We start from the raw sequence: 14855 nt of genomic DNA on the forward strand, positions 1-14855 counted from the left end.
TGCCCTGAGTCTCTTAGATCTTTTTTTTTTTTTTTTGGGAAATCATTATTTTCTGAAATCTTGAAACTCATTCCCCTTTTCTTTGGCCCACCTTTTGTTGTTAGCAATTATGTTTGTTTTTCTTGTCTTGATGTTTTTAAGACCATTTGATGCCCCTCCACTTGCTACTCACCTATGGATGGTGGTGCTGGCCAACAAACTTGACATGCGACACACACATACGCACCACCCATAATAACACTTCGCAAAAGAGCAACATTTAGGCATCTCATGGCGCATGCCTCCTGCACCGGCCCATAAACAACAACATCCGCGACAGCCAAACGAAATGAACGAACGAAAGACTTGTGGTGTTGCTTGTTCTCTGTAGGAGTGTGTGATGATCTTCAAACGAATTTCATTTGAATTTATTAAACGGTTAGGATCGCAAGTGTGCGTATATATCATCTGTTGAATGGTCTAAAAATATATATTCCTTCTCAGCATATAAAAACTAAAGTGAATAGAACCCGAACATCGCCATCAGAAAAAGACGTACGCGAGCATCTTTTCTTCAGTTTCCACCGCTGCGGTGCAAGTACTAAAGTTAATAAATTATTGAATCGATGATATCTGACTAACAAATAAATAAATAAATCCAATAGCAAATAAACAAGCGCAACACAGGTGAAAGGGAAATCCTTTTCGATTCCTTACTTCAACGACAATAACAATCAGCGAAATGTCTTCCGCCGGCAGTGATAAATCCGATCGTTGTGCCGTGTGTCAGGTGCCAGCCACTTTGACTTGCTCGGCATGCAAAAGTGTTAAGTATTGTGGCAAAGATCATCAGCGTGAACATTGGCAGGAACACAAAGTAGAATGCGAAAGCTCGTATAGAATTGAAAATGACGCAATTTTGGGTCGCCACCTTTTGGTTACGCGCGACATACAAGCCGGCAATGTTATCTTCGAGGAGAAGCCATTGGTGGTGGGGCCCAAGTGGTTTGTTTCGGAGCGAGAACAGGAGGTGCCCGTTATGCCCTGTGTGGGTTGTTATACACCCTGTCGCATTGGCGGTTTCAGCTGCACCAAGTAAGTTATATAATTTGGAATCATCTCAAAAGCGCTCTCACAACAACACAAACAACTCCATTCCCACACTCAGGTGCCAGTGGCCTTGTTGTTCACCCCATTGTGAAGATATTGAAAATCCCAATAGCCATGGCATAGATTGTGAGATCTTAAGATTGGGCCCTGGACCAAAAACAACAAGTGACATCAAAGCCATGACCGACTACTACAGGCCGGATGCTCTGCTGGTATTGAAATGTCTGCTGTTGCAAAAGCAAAATCCCAAAAAGTGGAAGAAGCTAATGAAGATGCAGAGCCATGAAGAGGACCGCGAAGGATCAGAGCTGCAAGAGTATGTATTATTGAAAACATGACATAAGTAAAACGTTGGCACTGTAGCTAACTGGTGGCTGGCTACATACATATATGCGTCACAATGGATGATGTGTGTGCCGCCTGCACGTCTGTGTGCTCTTTTTGTTATTTTTTCTGTTCGTTCGTTCTTCTAGAGATGCCGAAAAGCGTGTCGTCACATATTTGATGAAGAACTTTTTGGAACCGCTCAAAAAGAGGGAGGAAACGTCCAAAGAAAAGCTGCTCGAGCAATACGATGCAAAAATCCTGCGTCGCATTTGTGGCATCATAGAAACCAATTATATGGTCATTAGCCTTTCAACGGGTCTGGATCTGAGTGGGGTCTTCTTTACCGCCTGCATGATGGAACATTCGTGCATGCCCAACAGTTATTTCCAATTTAATGAATGTGATGGCTGTAGTATTTCCGTTATTGCGGGACGAGACATCAAGGAGGGGGAGCACATCAAAATCATGTACACCAATATGTTGTGGGCCACCCAAATGAGGCTGGAACACTTGCAGATCACCAAACATTTCAAGTGTCATTGCGAACGTTGTACAGATCCCACGGAATTGGGTAGCTATTTCAGTGCCCTAAAGTGTGCCGGCGATGTGAATACAAAATGTGATGGTGGCATTCAGTTGCCCAAGGATCCATTGGATAAGAAAACCGATTGGATATGTAATAAATGTCCCATGGTTGTCAATGGCGAACAGGTGAGTTGGGATAATAAAATTGTGATCTGGGAAAGGATTTTTAAAAGAGATCAGATATCAAATTCAGAATTGATGAGAGGTAGAAAAGTAAAAGATAAGGAACTTTGATGCAGGATTTTGTAGGTTTTGCATGGATGATTGATACTATCATTACAAGGTAGGGCAGAGTTTTGAAACTTCAGATTCAGTGATAACAAATGCTGCACATTGTTTTTTTTTTATTTGGCACTTTTCTTGCCACATTTTAATTTAAGAAAAAATCCCGAAAAATTAATGGACGTTTGAGGTTTTTTTAAAACTTCAGGACTTCAATACGAAAACGTTTTTTTTTTTGTCATCCCAAAATCCAAACATTTATTCTCCCTTAAAGCAATTTTGATATAAAACTCAGGTTTATATCTGCAATGGCATCCATGAGTAATTGTTATTGTAGCAGCTCATACTACCGTGTTCGATCTGACTCTTCTCAATCGGGTTCTGACTCTAAATCCAGTCTCAAAAAGGATGCAACCTGTACGGGTTTGGTCCACAACGAGACTGGAGTTAGATGAGTAGGTTTGGCTGGACAGCGAAAAAGGTGCAGCGTGTGATGTGGTCCTGTGCCACAAGGTGGGCAGATGTTCTGCACATCGCTGTCGATCCGGGCCAATAGGAATTAAGGCGATCCATGAATAGTTATACAATTTGTTGAAAATGTAAATTTTCTCCCCAATCCACTCATATTTTGTCTACCAAGGAATGGGTGTTTTTCTTTCGTGTTTACTTTCGAATTGTCATACGAAAGCTATGTTATCCCCTTCCTTGCTTTCCCTTATCATATATAGTTGTTAGTGAAAGATAGCAACTTTTCACCAAGGGAGGGTGTTAAATGCCGGTCGGATACAATGGAAAATATAGGAATTCAACTTTATTAGCATTGATGATATCAGTACTTTAATTCAAATCATCCTTCCCTCTTTTTCTTTCCAAACCATCAACAGGTTGGTTATCTTCTAACACAAATGACGGAGGAGGTGAAAACCCTGATGGCCCGTCGTCCCACAGTCAAACAAGTCGAGAGTCTCATTGAGAAATTGGGTACATTTTTGCATCCCAATCATTATCACATGTTCAGCTTGAAACATTGTCTCATCCAGCTGTATGGCAACGAAATGGGTTACAAATCGGAGCAGATGTCCAGCAGCCAATTGCAAAAGAAATTGAAAATGTGTGAAGACTTGTATGACATCTGTCAGAAGCTTGATCCGGCCACAATACGTCTGTCCATCTATGTGGCCATTATATTTCATGAAATGCATACCGTCTACATGGAACAGGGTCGACGTATGCTAGACGATGATAAAATCCAAGCATTGGAACTGTTCACCAATGCCAAAGAATCGCTGGAGAAGGCCGAAGAGGTGTTGGAAAAAGAACTCGATGGTGTGGCGGGCAATAAACTGAACGACCACATACTGAGGGCAATGAAAAATGTCAAATTTTATATGGAAAATATGTGCTCCTGAAAGAGAACCAAACCGCGAAAAAAAAACAAAATCACACGCTTGCCCCTGCTGTTGAGAGAAGGTTGTGGTGGAAGAGTAAAGAGTGTTAAAGCGGCTGCGACAGCTGGTTTTTTTTTTTTTTGTTTTGGGTTGAGAACTTCTATTTATTATTAAATAATTATAATAATATAGGTTTATATATTTATATTTATAATAATATTCTATTACTATTATAAAAGAAAATAATTATGATGATGATGTTGATAATAATAATGAAGATTTGTTTTTGTTTCGTTTGTTATAACAATATAAAATACAAGATTTTTAAAAATAAAACTACATTATACCGTTACTGACAAATAGAAATTACATAGAGCAATGTACGTTTATTAATTATAAAATGTGGTAGACAGACAAGTGGGGAGTGCGCGCGTGTGTGTGAGTTGGTTTGTATTGCTTGCCTAGGTGGTGATATTCCCTCTTGTTTGCCACAAGCAAATGGGGATAGATGGTTTAATTGCTTGCCTGACTGCTTTTATTGTTCTTTTTGTTTTTGGCTTTGTAGAATATCTAGCAGCTTCTTCTCCGTCGTCATCTTTTTTTTTTTTTTGCTATTAACACGTACGTTCACACGCTCGCACACACACACAGTCGTACATCATAGAATAGATTATAATCTAAACTAAGTTGATCGATCGAGGAAAGAAGGAACCAACCGCACCGAAATGAACTGAACTAAATACAGAAGCAGAGTAGGGCATACATTATGCTTGCTGTCATTTTGCTGTTTGCTGAGGGGGCGTGGTGGGAGGGAGGTAGGAAGAGACTATGATATTAAGATTAAGTAAAATACGTATTTTGTAGCGCTTATGTTTATTTTAGTATTTCTTTTCTTTTTTCTTTCTGTTTTTTTCTAATTGAACATATCAATGGGATCTTGTGGAGCATCCAAGTCACGATACTGTATTATTTGACGAAACTCTTGACCAGGTCTGCAAGCAAACAAAAGATGTTGTGGAAGAAGAAAAAAAATATGCAAAAGTTCAATAACAAAATATGGTTTAGTTTAATAGTATGTTTATATGTATGTATATATTGCTAATATGGTTAGTTCAATGTTCAACTAATATTTTCCAACACAAAATCTTCAAATTACTAACATACGCCAAGTTAAAAGAATCAGGGGAGTGGGGGGCATGTACGTTTCGTTTATAAGTAATTAGCTAAAGGTAAATTTTAAATTAGATGGTATGTATTTCTTCTCTTTCGCTTGCCATTTCAAATGCGAATGTTTATAATAAAAAAGAAAAACAACACAAAACATATAAAATAAATCAAATTAAACTAAACTAAAGTAAAAGAACAAAACAATGACGTAGTGAGACAAACAGACAGACAGACACTGCAAAGTTTAGAATAGTAGGCGCATTGGGTCGTACATTTTGTTTTTTTTTTTTTTTTTTTTTGTCTAAAATAGAAAACAAAAAGAGAGGAGGACGACAACTTTTAGCCTTAACATCAATCATCGATTACAACAACAAACTGGTCATGGTCATTTCGTCGTTGTCGGTGTTGTTATAACGGTTCATGTTCATGTTCTTTTTCTTGTTGTTGTCTAATCAAACATATCGAAATTGGCCGGAGCATCCAAATCGTGATAACCAATAATACGACGTTGATGTTCTATGGGCAAGTCTCTGTAAAAGAAGTTCACACACAAAAGATAGTTGTAAAGTAGAGTAAAAAAAAATAATAGTAAAAAGACTTCAACCAAAATTCTAGTAGTAGTAGTATCGGAAAACTGAGAGTTAAATATCAAAACAAAGCAACTGCATTACAATAACAAACTAAGCTATGGGAATTATTTGTATTTATTTAGAACTAACAAAATTTTGCTATATATACCTTCGTCCGGGACCACCAAAACCACGACCTCCACGTCCTGGAATCATAAGCGGCGGCGCATATGCCGCATAGGGTGGTGCATAAGCAGCTGGTGGATATACAGGGGCTCTGTAACCTCCACTGGATTCTGAGGTGGTCCTCTTGTTGTTACCAGGATGTTCTGGTAACTGTGGCCTCTTGGGATCCTTCAAGTAGTTATTAAAGAATTCCACCTCCTTGCGTACTTCCTCCACCTTCTCGCCATGTTTGTTGAATATGTGTTTGCGTATGAACTCGGGACCTTTGAATTTCTTGCCCGACAACGGACACAACCATTTGTCTTTGGCCAATTCTTGGGTGTTGGCCTGTATGAATTTCTCCACTTCATTTTCAGCATCCTTTGCTCCCAGATTCTTCAATTCCTCCTCCTCGATTGTCGTTGTCTTGGCCAAGAATGTTTGCATTTTGTTTTCGAAATTCTTAATATAATCTTGAATGTCATTTTGCGAGACTTTTGACGGCGGGGGTCCACGTGCATGAATAATGCCGCAACGATTGGGCATTTCATCTTCATAGGGGTATTCACAGTGGTTATAGAAATCCACTGAGTGCACAATTCTCAAATACAAAATCAGATTATCGAGAACAGAAATCAATTGGGGATCCCGTTCAATGGCTTCGCCTTCGCTCTCCTTGTTTTCTCCGGAAATGCCAAGGAGTTCTTCCTCTTCGGCAGAGGCTTCCTCAATAAGGAAATCGGTAATGTTCTGTAAAACTGGGTTGTTGGTTTTGAAGCCGTACGTTGAAGAGTTGGATGTATTATGAGCATCTGTTGTGTTCTCAGCAGTACTATTATTTTCACCACTACCACCTTCGCCCTTGCTTTCGGCATTGGACGATTGCTAAAAGAAATAATCAAAATTATATTCTCAAAAACACCACACAAAGATAGTCCTATTTCCCCTTACCCAAAGTCTAAACTTCTCATCCAAATTCATGGCAATTTTTGCACACAACTTAATGTCGGCCCTCACAACAGTTTTATGGGCAGTCATGCCATTCACAGGCCTCACCCGACGACTGAGGTCTCTGTTGACAATTGCGCCCATTTCACAGTCTCGTAGACGTGTGTTATTCAAATTCCAACAGATCTCCTTAATGTTTACATCACGTTTGAAGGTGACCCAACCACGACGATACCAACGGCGTTCCACCAAGGGATCGGCAATAGCTACTCTGAGGAAGCCATCGAATTTCTGACAAACAGCCTCGATTTCACTTTTAGTAATAGAGGGAGCCAAGTTCCGCAAAAATATTGATGAGGTGCGATGTAAAGCACGTGGCTGAGGACCGTCTTTGACTTTGTCCAAGTCAATTGTCTCTGGCTGTTCGTCATCTATGGCTTTTTTATCTTCCGCTGAGGTTTCAGTCTCGACGGCCTCTTTCTTTTCATCCTCCTCGTCATTTTTAACATCAGGCTTCTGTTCTGACTCTTCTTCCTTCTTGTTCTCTTCCCCCTCCTCCATTTTAGCATCTCCATCAGCATCATTGCCATTGGATTTTGTTTCGGTTTCTTCTTTAAGATCTTCCTTCTCTTCACTGCCATTTTCGACAAGTTTTTTCTCTTCATTGTCGCTGTCTGCTTTCTTTTCAGTCTCCTCATCGGCTGACTTGACCTTTTCAGGTTCTTCAGCATTCTTCTCCTTGTTTTCTTCTTCCTCTTCTTCTTTAGTATCTTCTTTGACATCATCTAAATCATATTTACTTTTAACCTTGTCATCCGCTTCATCCTCACTGCTGGAGGAAGAACTCGAAGAATCTGAATCGGAGGATGAGGACGAAGAAGAATCTGAACTTGTGCGTTTTCTTTTTAGAGACTTTTTCTTCTTTTCGCCTTTCTTTGATTTTGAATCATCGTCCCAATTTTCCTCATTGTCGGAGCCACTATGGCGTCTTGTGGCCTTGGGGGAGACACACTTGGGTTCATCGTCATCCTTCTTTTCAACCGAGGTGATAATAACATCATCATCATCTCCCTTCTTGTCAAATATCCGTTCAGGATAAGAGGCCTCTTTAGGCTTTTCGTCTAAAATTTTAAGATCTTCATCGGTGCCGCCTTCCAATTTTATAACGACAGTGTCCAAAACCCGCAAAAGAGGGTCTGTTTGATTGGTATCTACGGTAACGCTTTGAATCATACCGTTCTGTAGTAACTCCTCGAAGACTTCTACACGTTTCTGGAAACCCAAGAAAAGCAAAAATTAACATTTTTATCAATATTTAAATGATAGACGATAAATATGTACCTTTAGGAAATTTAATTGTTCATCTTTGCGTTTAACGCTATCCACTGGGTGATATTTATTCTTGAACCTATCAAAAAAATAGATGGAAATTGGAAATACAAAAATTAGTATAACAAAAGAAATGTAAGTTTTCAAATAAATTTCCATAGGAATGTTTGAAGTGTGTCCATGTAAATCTCTTCTCATCTGATTTGTCACTCCACAAGATTTTTAGGACCTATTGACCTTTTGTGCTTGGCAGGGCATTGTTGTTGCTCAAATTCGCTATGTATACAACATTATTTTAAAAAGATAGTGTTTGTGAAATCTTACCTTTCAGCTAGCTATGATTTAAAGATCATGGCTTTGCTGGCGTTCTTATAACGATAGATTTCAAAAAACGATTTAAATATAAACGCGATTTTAAAAAGGCTATTTAAACACACTATGGCATTGCTCGCCAAGTGCAAAACAATTAAATCAAATCGTATCGAAAATCAAATGATCATGCTTCATTCAGAAGAAGAAGTAGTAGTGGTAGTAGGAGAAATCTAGGCATATTCAGGGCACACAACACAACTCCCTATGGAGTTTTTTTGGCTGTGCACTTATCGTCCTACAGTTACTAAGGCTGTTGGCGTGTTGGCTCCCATAAGGATGCCTTGTATAAAATAGCTGTAGAGAAAAACTTGTGTAAACATACAGTGGCACATTTGATGGTGATATAAACGTTAAACAATTAAAGTGTAGATTTGGAAATTTTGTAGATACCTATTAGAAACTGAACTCACAAGATCCAGTTTCTTCTTCGGTCTTATTGCACCACTTACCATTCCTCGTCTTTATGGGCTACAAAGAATTCATTCAACTGTTGCCGCTTGAATTCCAGTTTGTATTCATTGTATTTACGCAGGACCTCGGTATCAGAGATGCCATCGTCTTGTGTGTCTAAAAATTGTTTCAGAGTCATCATGGCAGGCTGTGTTTGCATATCACTGTTGGCAGCAGACTCTCGGGGATGGGCGCCATGAGATAGGCCAGCGCCATAAGCACTGTGTAAACTGTGAGCAGCGTAGTGTTCATTCCAGGCATGCAGTAAATATGGATCATATGCTGTAGAGAGGAACATTATGAGATATGGAAATAAAATGTTGAGATTCAAACAACTTACGTCCATATCTGTGATTAGCCCTCAGATCATCGCCCCAACCGGGTCTCATGCGTTTTGCCGGTGGCATTTCTCTGTCAGGGGAATAACGATCTCTTGCCCCACGATAGTCGCGGTAGTCGGGCCTTGGTCGACCACTAGCTCCTCCTCTAAATGGATTACCTCTAATTATGAGCATAAAAATGGTTCTCACACAGAAAATTTCAGTCTCTCGAATGTCAACTTACCGTTCTGGCCAATCATCACGTCCGCCACCTGCACTGCCAGCACCAGTTCTTCGATCATCACGTCTCTCGGAACGGTAACTGTCGCCCGAGCTGCGTTCTCCACGGAATTTGTCACGGCGCTTGCGATCGTACTCATCATCCGAGTCGGCCATGGTCTACAAAAGGTTTGAAATAATTGTTTTTAATAAAACAGAATTAAAAACATGGAAAAATCAAAATCGCTGTGACACAATATGCCGGCGGTCTCTTATCTATTTTGGAATGTTACAGTACATTGCCACGACAATAAGGTGAAAGTCACCTTTCCATTCAAAAGTAAATTTGACATAACCTCAAATTAATATAGTACGAATAAAAAGCCATAAATTTTCCATATTAAAGTGAATAATTAACTTTAAATAGGTTTACTTAGTGGCAACATGCACAAGATAATTTAGGCGCAACATGAACATTTGCCCATTGATTTTATCTGTACCTACGGGCATCAAATACACTGGGAATAATACCAGCAAAATGCTCACATTTTTTCTCATTAAAACAATACAGATATTGTTAGGTTGCACATTTTTTTAACTTTTCTTACCTCTGTTTGTTTCTTTTCCTAGTAAAAGTGATTAAATTTACGACAACGCTTCGAGAATAGTCCAATATATGGATTTTTACCTATTTTCCAGGCAAATATCTTGAATTGAAGCCCTCGTCTTTTTTTGTGACGCTGCTTTTTGACACCTCCTCACACAAGAGCTGGCAAACAATCGATGGCAAAATCGATAGTAGTTTTAAAAGGAGTATCGATTGCTGGTTTGTTCTATCGATATTTTTGGACGAAATGCCTGTACCAATCAATCACAGAAATACGCTATGTTCCAGAATCTGTTAATTTTGTTTTTTTTTTTTGTATTATAAAAGAAAAATCGTTGCAAAAGTTGCAGAAAAAATTACCGGAATAAATTCAAGAGGCAAGTTTAAAAGAGAACGATATATATTGTCGCAAGGAATGGCGTTTGTTTGTAGATTGTGACGGTTTCTGACAACCTACCTAATGCGTACGGCCGTATTACCAAAATACGCAAGATCCATATCTACAAGGCCACAAAAAAGCAATAAAGATTTTTAAAATTAATTATTCTATGGTAGAATTCAGAAGATAAAGTCATGCAATCATATGTATACAATTTTTTTCAAAATTATTCATTTGACAACATATCATTGTCAAAATTTATATTTATAAACACTTTGTATACACAGAAATCAGTGAAATTTGACAAGGTAAATTACAGAAAATGCAGAGATGGATAGTATTATTTGAAATGACTTTATGCCATGTTTACGTTAGAACTTTTTGTAGGGTTAACCTACTTTGAGAGGATTTATTTGAAGTAAAAGTAATGGATATGACAATTTAAATCAAAATCCAGTGGGTTAACCCTCATATATTTAAACGTACTTTTACCTCCTTAATTTTACTGTGAATTATTACAAATGTAGCCTTTTCTAGTCTAAAACATTCACATTTTTTTTAACAAAAAAAAAAAAAAAAAAAAAAACAAAAAAATTTAAAATTGAAAATTTGTAGGTTTAACTATTAATTTTCATTGAAAGTGTATGACAGATTGAGTTGTAATCTATATAATCTGTAAAGAAAGATATAAAATCTATGTTCTCTTCTTTTTCCTTCTCACACAAGATTTAATGGTTGGTAATTCTAGTTAGTAGTTGGCAATAATTAGAGTAGTGTTTACGTTAAAAAACAAGTTTTGATACTCCAAAAAATATCCGAAAATGACACTTATTATGGTTCTATAAGGTTTTTATGATTAATTGTTGATGTAGTCGGTGATGTCATTGTAGAGTTAAGTTTAAGCGAAATAAATGTCAAGAAAGTATGTGAATTAAGGCGAACCCTTAGCTATTGCATCATAATGCATATTTTCATGAACATGTATGCCAACTTTTTGACTTCCCATACGTTTTAATGGTTAACCTAGTATATATTCAATCCGTTCTGAAAAAACTGTTTTGTCTTAAAATGCATAGGGAATTCATAATCAATTGACAGTTGGAAGCCATTGAACTTTGTATGTGTAAACATGCTTTACGTCATATAATGCGTGTGTTTCCACGTGTACGAGATGTCCAAAAATACATGTAGATTTTAAAAGTTGAATGGAGATTTATGCTAATTTGTTTACTCTTGAACGGCTGTATTTGCCTAGGGCATTGTGAAATTATAGCATTTCCTCTGGCTAATATTCAAGGTTAAATGCCTAAAGTAGAATAAGAACCCATGTTGGTTATGACTTTCACATTCGCCGGTTTGATGTCATAGGATGTCAATAATACAACATAATATTATTCTTATTTAAATATGATACATTTCATTTAATTTATGCACTTTGGTTTTCATTAACAAAAAACAAAAAATATTTTATGAGAATTTCAAGCCCATACGTTCATCATACTCTATTCAACAAAAATCTAGCTTCGAATAGAGTTTCTTACTATAAACCATTTACACGTTTGTGTAGCACTAAATTAACATAAATATGAAATAAATGTCAACGCGGCTAATTTGCATGATAAAAACAAGACCAAAGAGTGGCTCGCCATATAACACAAACATTTTTCCCAAAGTAAGTCCAACACGCTTCATTTCACTTTTGCAGCATCCACAAAACGTAAAAGGAAAAAAACACACACACACATCAATGATGACAACAATTATGTTGATTTGACGGTTGGCAAGCGGATTTATTGGAGCAACACCATTAAAAATGATGATGACAAATGTAAACAGAATAGCTCCAAAAAAGATGTGTAAATAAACAAACCGACAAAAGTGTGTTAAGGTCATGGTGACCGGGTATCAACCACGTTATCATCATTATTATCATCATCTCCGGCAAATCTTCATTGTAATTATCTTTAATAAAATCACCTCCACTACAGCTCTCGAAATGTTTTGGCGTTGTGAATGAGCTTATGATCAAGCCGTAGTATTTGGAATTTTCAGTTTTGTTTTTTGCAGCGAAAAAAATAAAAAATAATATGCATTAAATTACCAACAAAAATTCGAAACAGGTTTGGTCAGTGATCTTAACGTATGACCATAAACTACACGATAATCTACCTTATGTGGTTACATGACAATGATGTGGTCGTCAGAAATTGTTTTCATTCCACATTTGTTGTTGGCATTTTTTGTTATAAAAATCTACGCCCGCCCGTTCATAAAAAAATGAATGACGGCTCTTTTTTAATTGTTCGTGTGTGGGTTGGTTGTAGGAGAATCAGAGTTTGGGGGTGAAACATTCTTTCCGGGAATAAAAAAATGTTGCTTTATACAGGGGACGAATGGTTGGAAACAGGATTTGAGTTAGGTCTTAAAAAACCTTAAAGGCATACCATAGTAAAAGAATTCAGGTAGATGCATCAACGCTTGGAAACATTGGTATGTCAAAATTTTTAAAAGGCTTTGTCTAAAAAATAGTAGATTTATAGATGTTTTCTCATACGACGCAAATCAGAAATTGTTATGATACGAATTTTCAACAATTTTTACAAATTTCAATAGTGTTTCATTTAACATTTTCAATTCCAAAATCGGTTTGACAGTACATTGTCAAAGCAGCTGTGTCGATGTGACTACCTGTATTCTCTACCATGAGACATACATCTGTCATTTTTAGCATTTAATTGTGTAAACTAAATATCAGTTCTAATACACTGTTCGCACAAAGGATATCTTTACAAATATGACTAATTTGATTACCCTATTATAGGAACTTTACGCCTATATTAATAAATTCCGCTCCAAGCCAATTTTATGGAAATACGTTTTTTCATTTTCCTAAAAATAGTTTTTCTATTTCTAGCCACAGGGAGAAAAATACTATTTTAATTGTGAGCGTATTTTCTTAAACCAATCCTAATAAAAGATCTATTTTATTTTAATATATTAAGTAGAAAATTGAAAGAGATAAATATTTCGCTGGAAACAATATCCGGTTTCATGACATTAAAGCTACGAATAAATATTTGGCCAAATAGAGAATAAAGAAATGTTAACAATAGTCAAACTATTTGCCTTTTGTGGTTTAAAGAATTAACATAACAATAGCAACAACAATCAGTGCAGATTAACATTATATGGAACATAAAATGAAAACGAAAATAATGGAGTTCCACATAAAATATGTCATTTTAACAAATATAACTGCCACTTTTATTCGCATAGTTTAAACATGTATTCAATGTTTAAACTATACATAAACTCAACGTTTTTTTTTTTTTTTTCATTAAGGTCAGTACTAAGTCGTTTTTCAAAATATTATCTTATTTCAAACGGTAAGTGAAAATTTGACAGTTATTCTTGTTTGTTTAGAATGTTTGTAGGTTAGAATTTGCTTTGGGCATGTGTCACCGTTTTAAAGACAATATGCATTCAGAACATAATTGATGAACGAGTAATATTTAAAATTTCTTTGTTTATATCTCAAGTGACGAATCTTTGTAAGGTACGTAATTTATGTTCCAAGTATTAAGGTGAGGATACATACGTAGCTTGACATTATGGCTAGGCATAATAATGTCAAATTATAAAGGGAGACGACGGCAGAGTTTGAGGTCGGCTTGGTATCCCTTTATGATATGTCACAAAATATTCCAGAAAAGGGTTGTCATATTAAATTTAACAAATGGGTTTACATTTATTGTCTTTCCATGATCAAAAATGAATAAAATGGCAAACAAAAATGGACACAATCAAAATTATGTAGTTAATAATGCGAAATTCGCTACTATAGAGATGTATTTTTCTCATGCAACTCAAGTTAACCTTCCTCATGTATTCTTGTGCCAGGATAGAAAAATCAGAAGGAATATATTCTAAATCGATAAAAATCGATATTTAAATTCAAAAAATTGAGTGTTAGGGTAACATTGAACTAATTATATAAAATACAAAAAAAAAAAAAAAAAAAATACAAGAATTTAAACTCATCACATGTATGCCCACACTTAAACTTGTATTCAAAAACGTCTACCATTTTGAACTTCAAATTGCATTTATAAGTTATTTAACAAAAGATTTTCATTTAATTACTTTTCGATGACTAAGAAAAATCTCGCTGGACGTATGAATGTGATGAAACGATTCGATTGTTGATGGGAAAACTTGAACTTTTCAATTGATATTTAACATAAATTAACGGCTAATTGGCGCCTTAAACACCAACAACAGTATCCGGATGTTTGCTGCATACATACATAATGTATTTAACATTTATATACAAATATATATGTATGCATGAATGTTCATTACACAATAGGCTAAGTGCAGTCAAGCTGTATACGAGTTAAATACATTGTTGCAGAATAAAAATATTTGCATTGCATTTGCAGTCTAAAAATCATGTCATATTTACACTATTCAAATTACACGATTTGAAGTGTGCCCAGGTGACATTATATTTTATTTTAAATGTATAGCTTTTTCTTTTATGAAGCTTAAATCATATTTATATATTGTCACGTAAATTCCCGTTATAAAGTTTTATGCTCCATACGGAGAAAATCCCGGCAAGGAAAAATTGCCAAATTCAAGAATAATTTCACGCAGTACATACTAAACGATGGCCGTGTGTCGAAATAAAACAATGTCCCTACTATAGGGTTTATT

At 36.3% G+C, this 14855-nt stretch overlaps 2 protein-coding genes across 5 annotated transcripts; one reads left to right on the forward strand and one right to left on the reverse strand.

Moving 5' to 3' along the window:
• The first annotated feature begins 356 nt into the window (after positions 1 to 356).
• On the forward strand, positions 357 to 3870 carry LOC101896186 (SET domain-containing protein SmydA-8). Its single transcript, XM_005188568.4, has 5 exons — positions 357 to 577; positions 645 to 1074; positions 1148 to 1405; positions 1563 to 2127; positions 3108 to 3870. Exons 2-5 carry the CDS (start codon positions 722 to 724, stop codon positions 3630 to 3632), a joined length of 1701 nt encoding a protein of 566 aa, XP_005188625.2. The 5' UTR covers positions 357 to 577; positions 645 to 721; the 3' UTR covers positions 3633 to 3870.
• A 90-nt stretch (positions 3871 to 3960) lies between these two features.
• Positions 3961 to 9947, reverse strand: LOC131802881 (serrate RNA effector molecule homolog). 4 transcript variants are annotated; one of them, XM_059123608.1, is made up of 8 exons: positions 9759 to 9942; positions 9176 to 9330; positions 8952 to 9112; positions 8611 to 8893; positions 7802 to 7868; positions 6464 to 7732; positions 5517 to 6397; positions 3961 to 4603 (listed from the first exon to the last, which is right to left on the reverse strand). In XM_059123608.1, exons 2-8 carry the CDS (start codon positions 9325 to 9327, stop codon positions 4525 to 4527), a joined length of 2892 nt encoding a protein of 963 aa, XP_058979591.1. In that variant the 5' UTR covers positions 9328 to 9330; positions 9759 to 9942; the 3' UTR covers positions 3961 to 4524. The 4 variants fall into 4 exon arrangements, 3 of the variants coding, with proteins under 3 accessions (XP_058979591.1, XP_058979592.1, XP_058979590.1); XM_059123609.1 differs by having other exon boundaries at positions 4533 to 5308; positions 8952 to 9097; XM_059123607.1 differs by having other exon boundaries at positions 4533 to 5308.
• Between the last annotated feature and the right edge of the window lie 4908 nt (positions 9948 to 14855).

The sequence above is a fragment of the Musca domestica genome, unplaced genomic scaffold (genome assembly GCF_030504385.1).
Source record: "Musca domestica strain aabys unplaced genomic scaffold, Musca_domestica.polishedcontigs.V.1.1 25, whole genome shotgun sequence".
In the NCBI taxonomy this organism is placed as follows: domain Eukaryota; kingdom Metazoa; phylum Arthropoda; class Insecta; order Diptera; family Muscidae; genus Musca; species Musca domestica.

Bases quoted from the DNA above. Each gene is read 5' to 3' on its own strand.
- LOC101896186 (XM_005188568.4), top strand. From the start codon at position 722: ATGTCTTCCGCCGGCAGTGATAAATCCGATCGTTGTGCCGTGTGTCAG. The intron at 1,075-1,147 runs GTAAGTTATATA...TCCCACACTCAG, and splicing joins GGCGGTTTCAGCTGCACCAA to GTGCCAGTGGCCTTGTTGTT. The intron at 1,406-1,562 runs GTATGTATTATT...TCGTTCTTCTAG, and splicing joins GAAGGATCAGAGCTGCAAGA to AGATGCCGAAAAGCGTGTCG.
- LOC131802881 (XM_059123607.1), bottom strand. From the start codon at position 9,327: ATGGCCGACTCGGATGATGAGTACGATCGCAAGCGCCGTGACAAATTC. The intron at 8,894-8,951 runs GTAAGTTGTTTG...TCCTCTCTACAG, and splicing joins GGCTAATCACAGATATGGAC to CATATGATCCATATTTACTG. The intron at 7,869-8,610 runs GTAAGTGGTGCA...TTTTTTTGATAG, and splicing joins GCCCATAAAGACGAGGAATG to GTTCAAGAATAAATATCACC.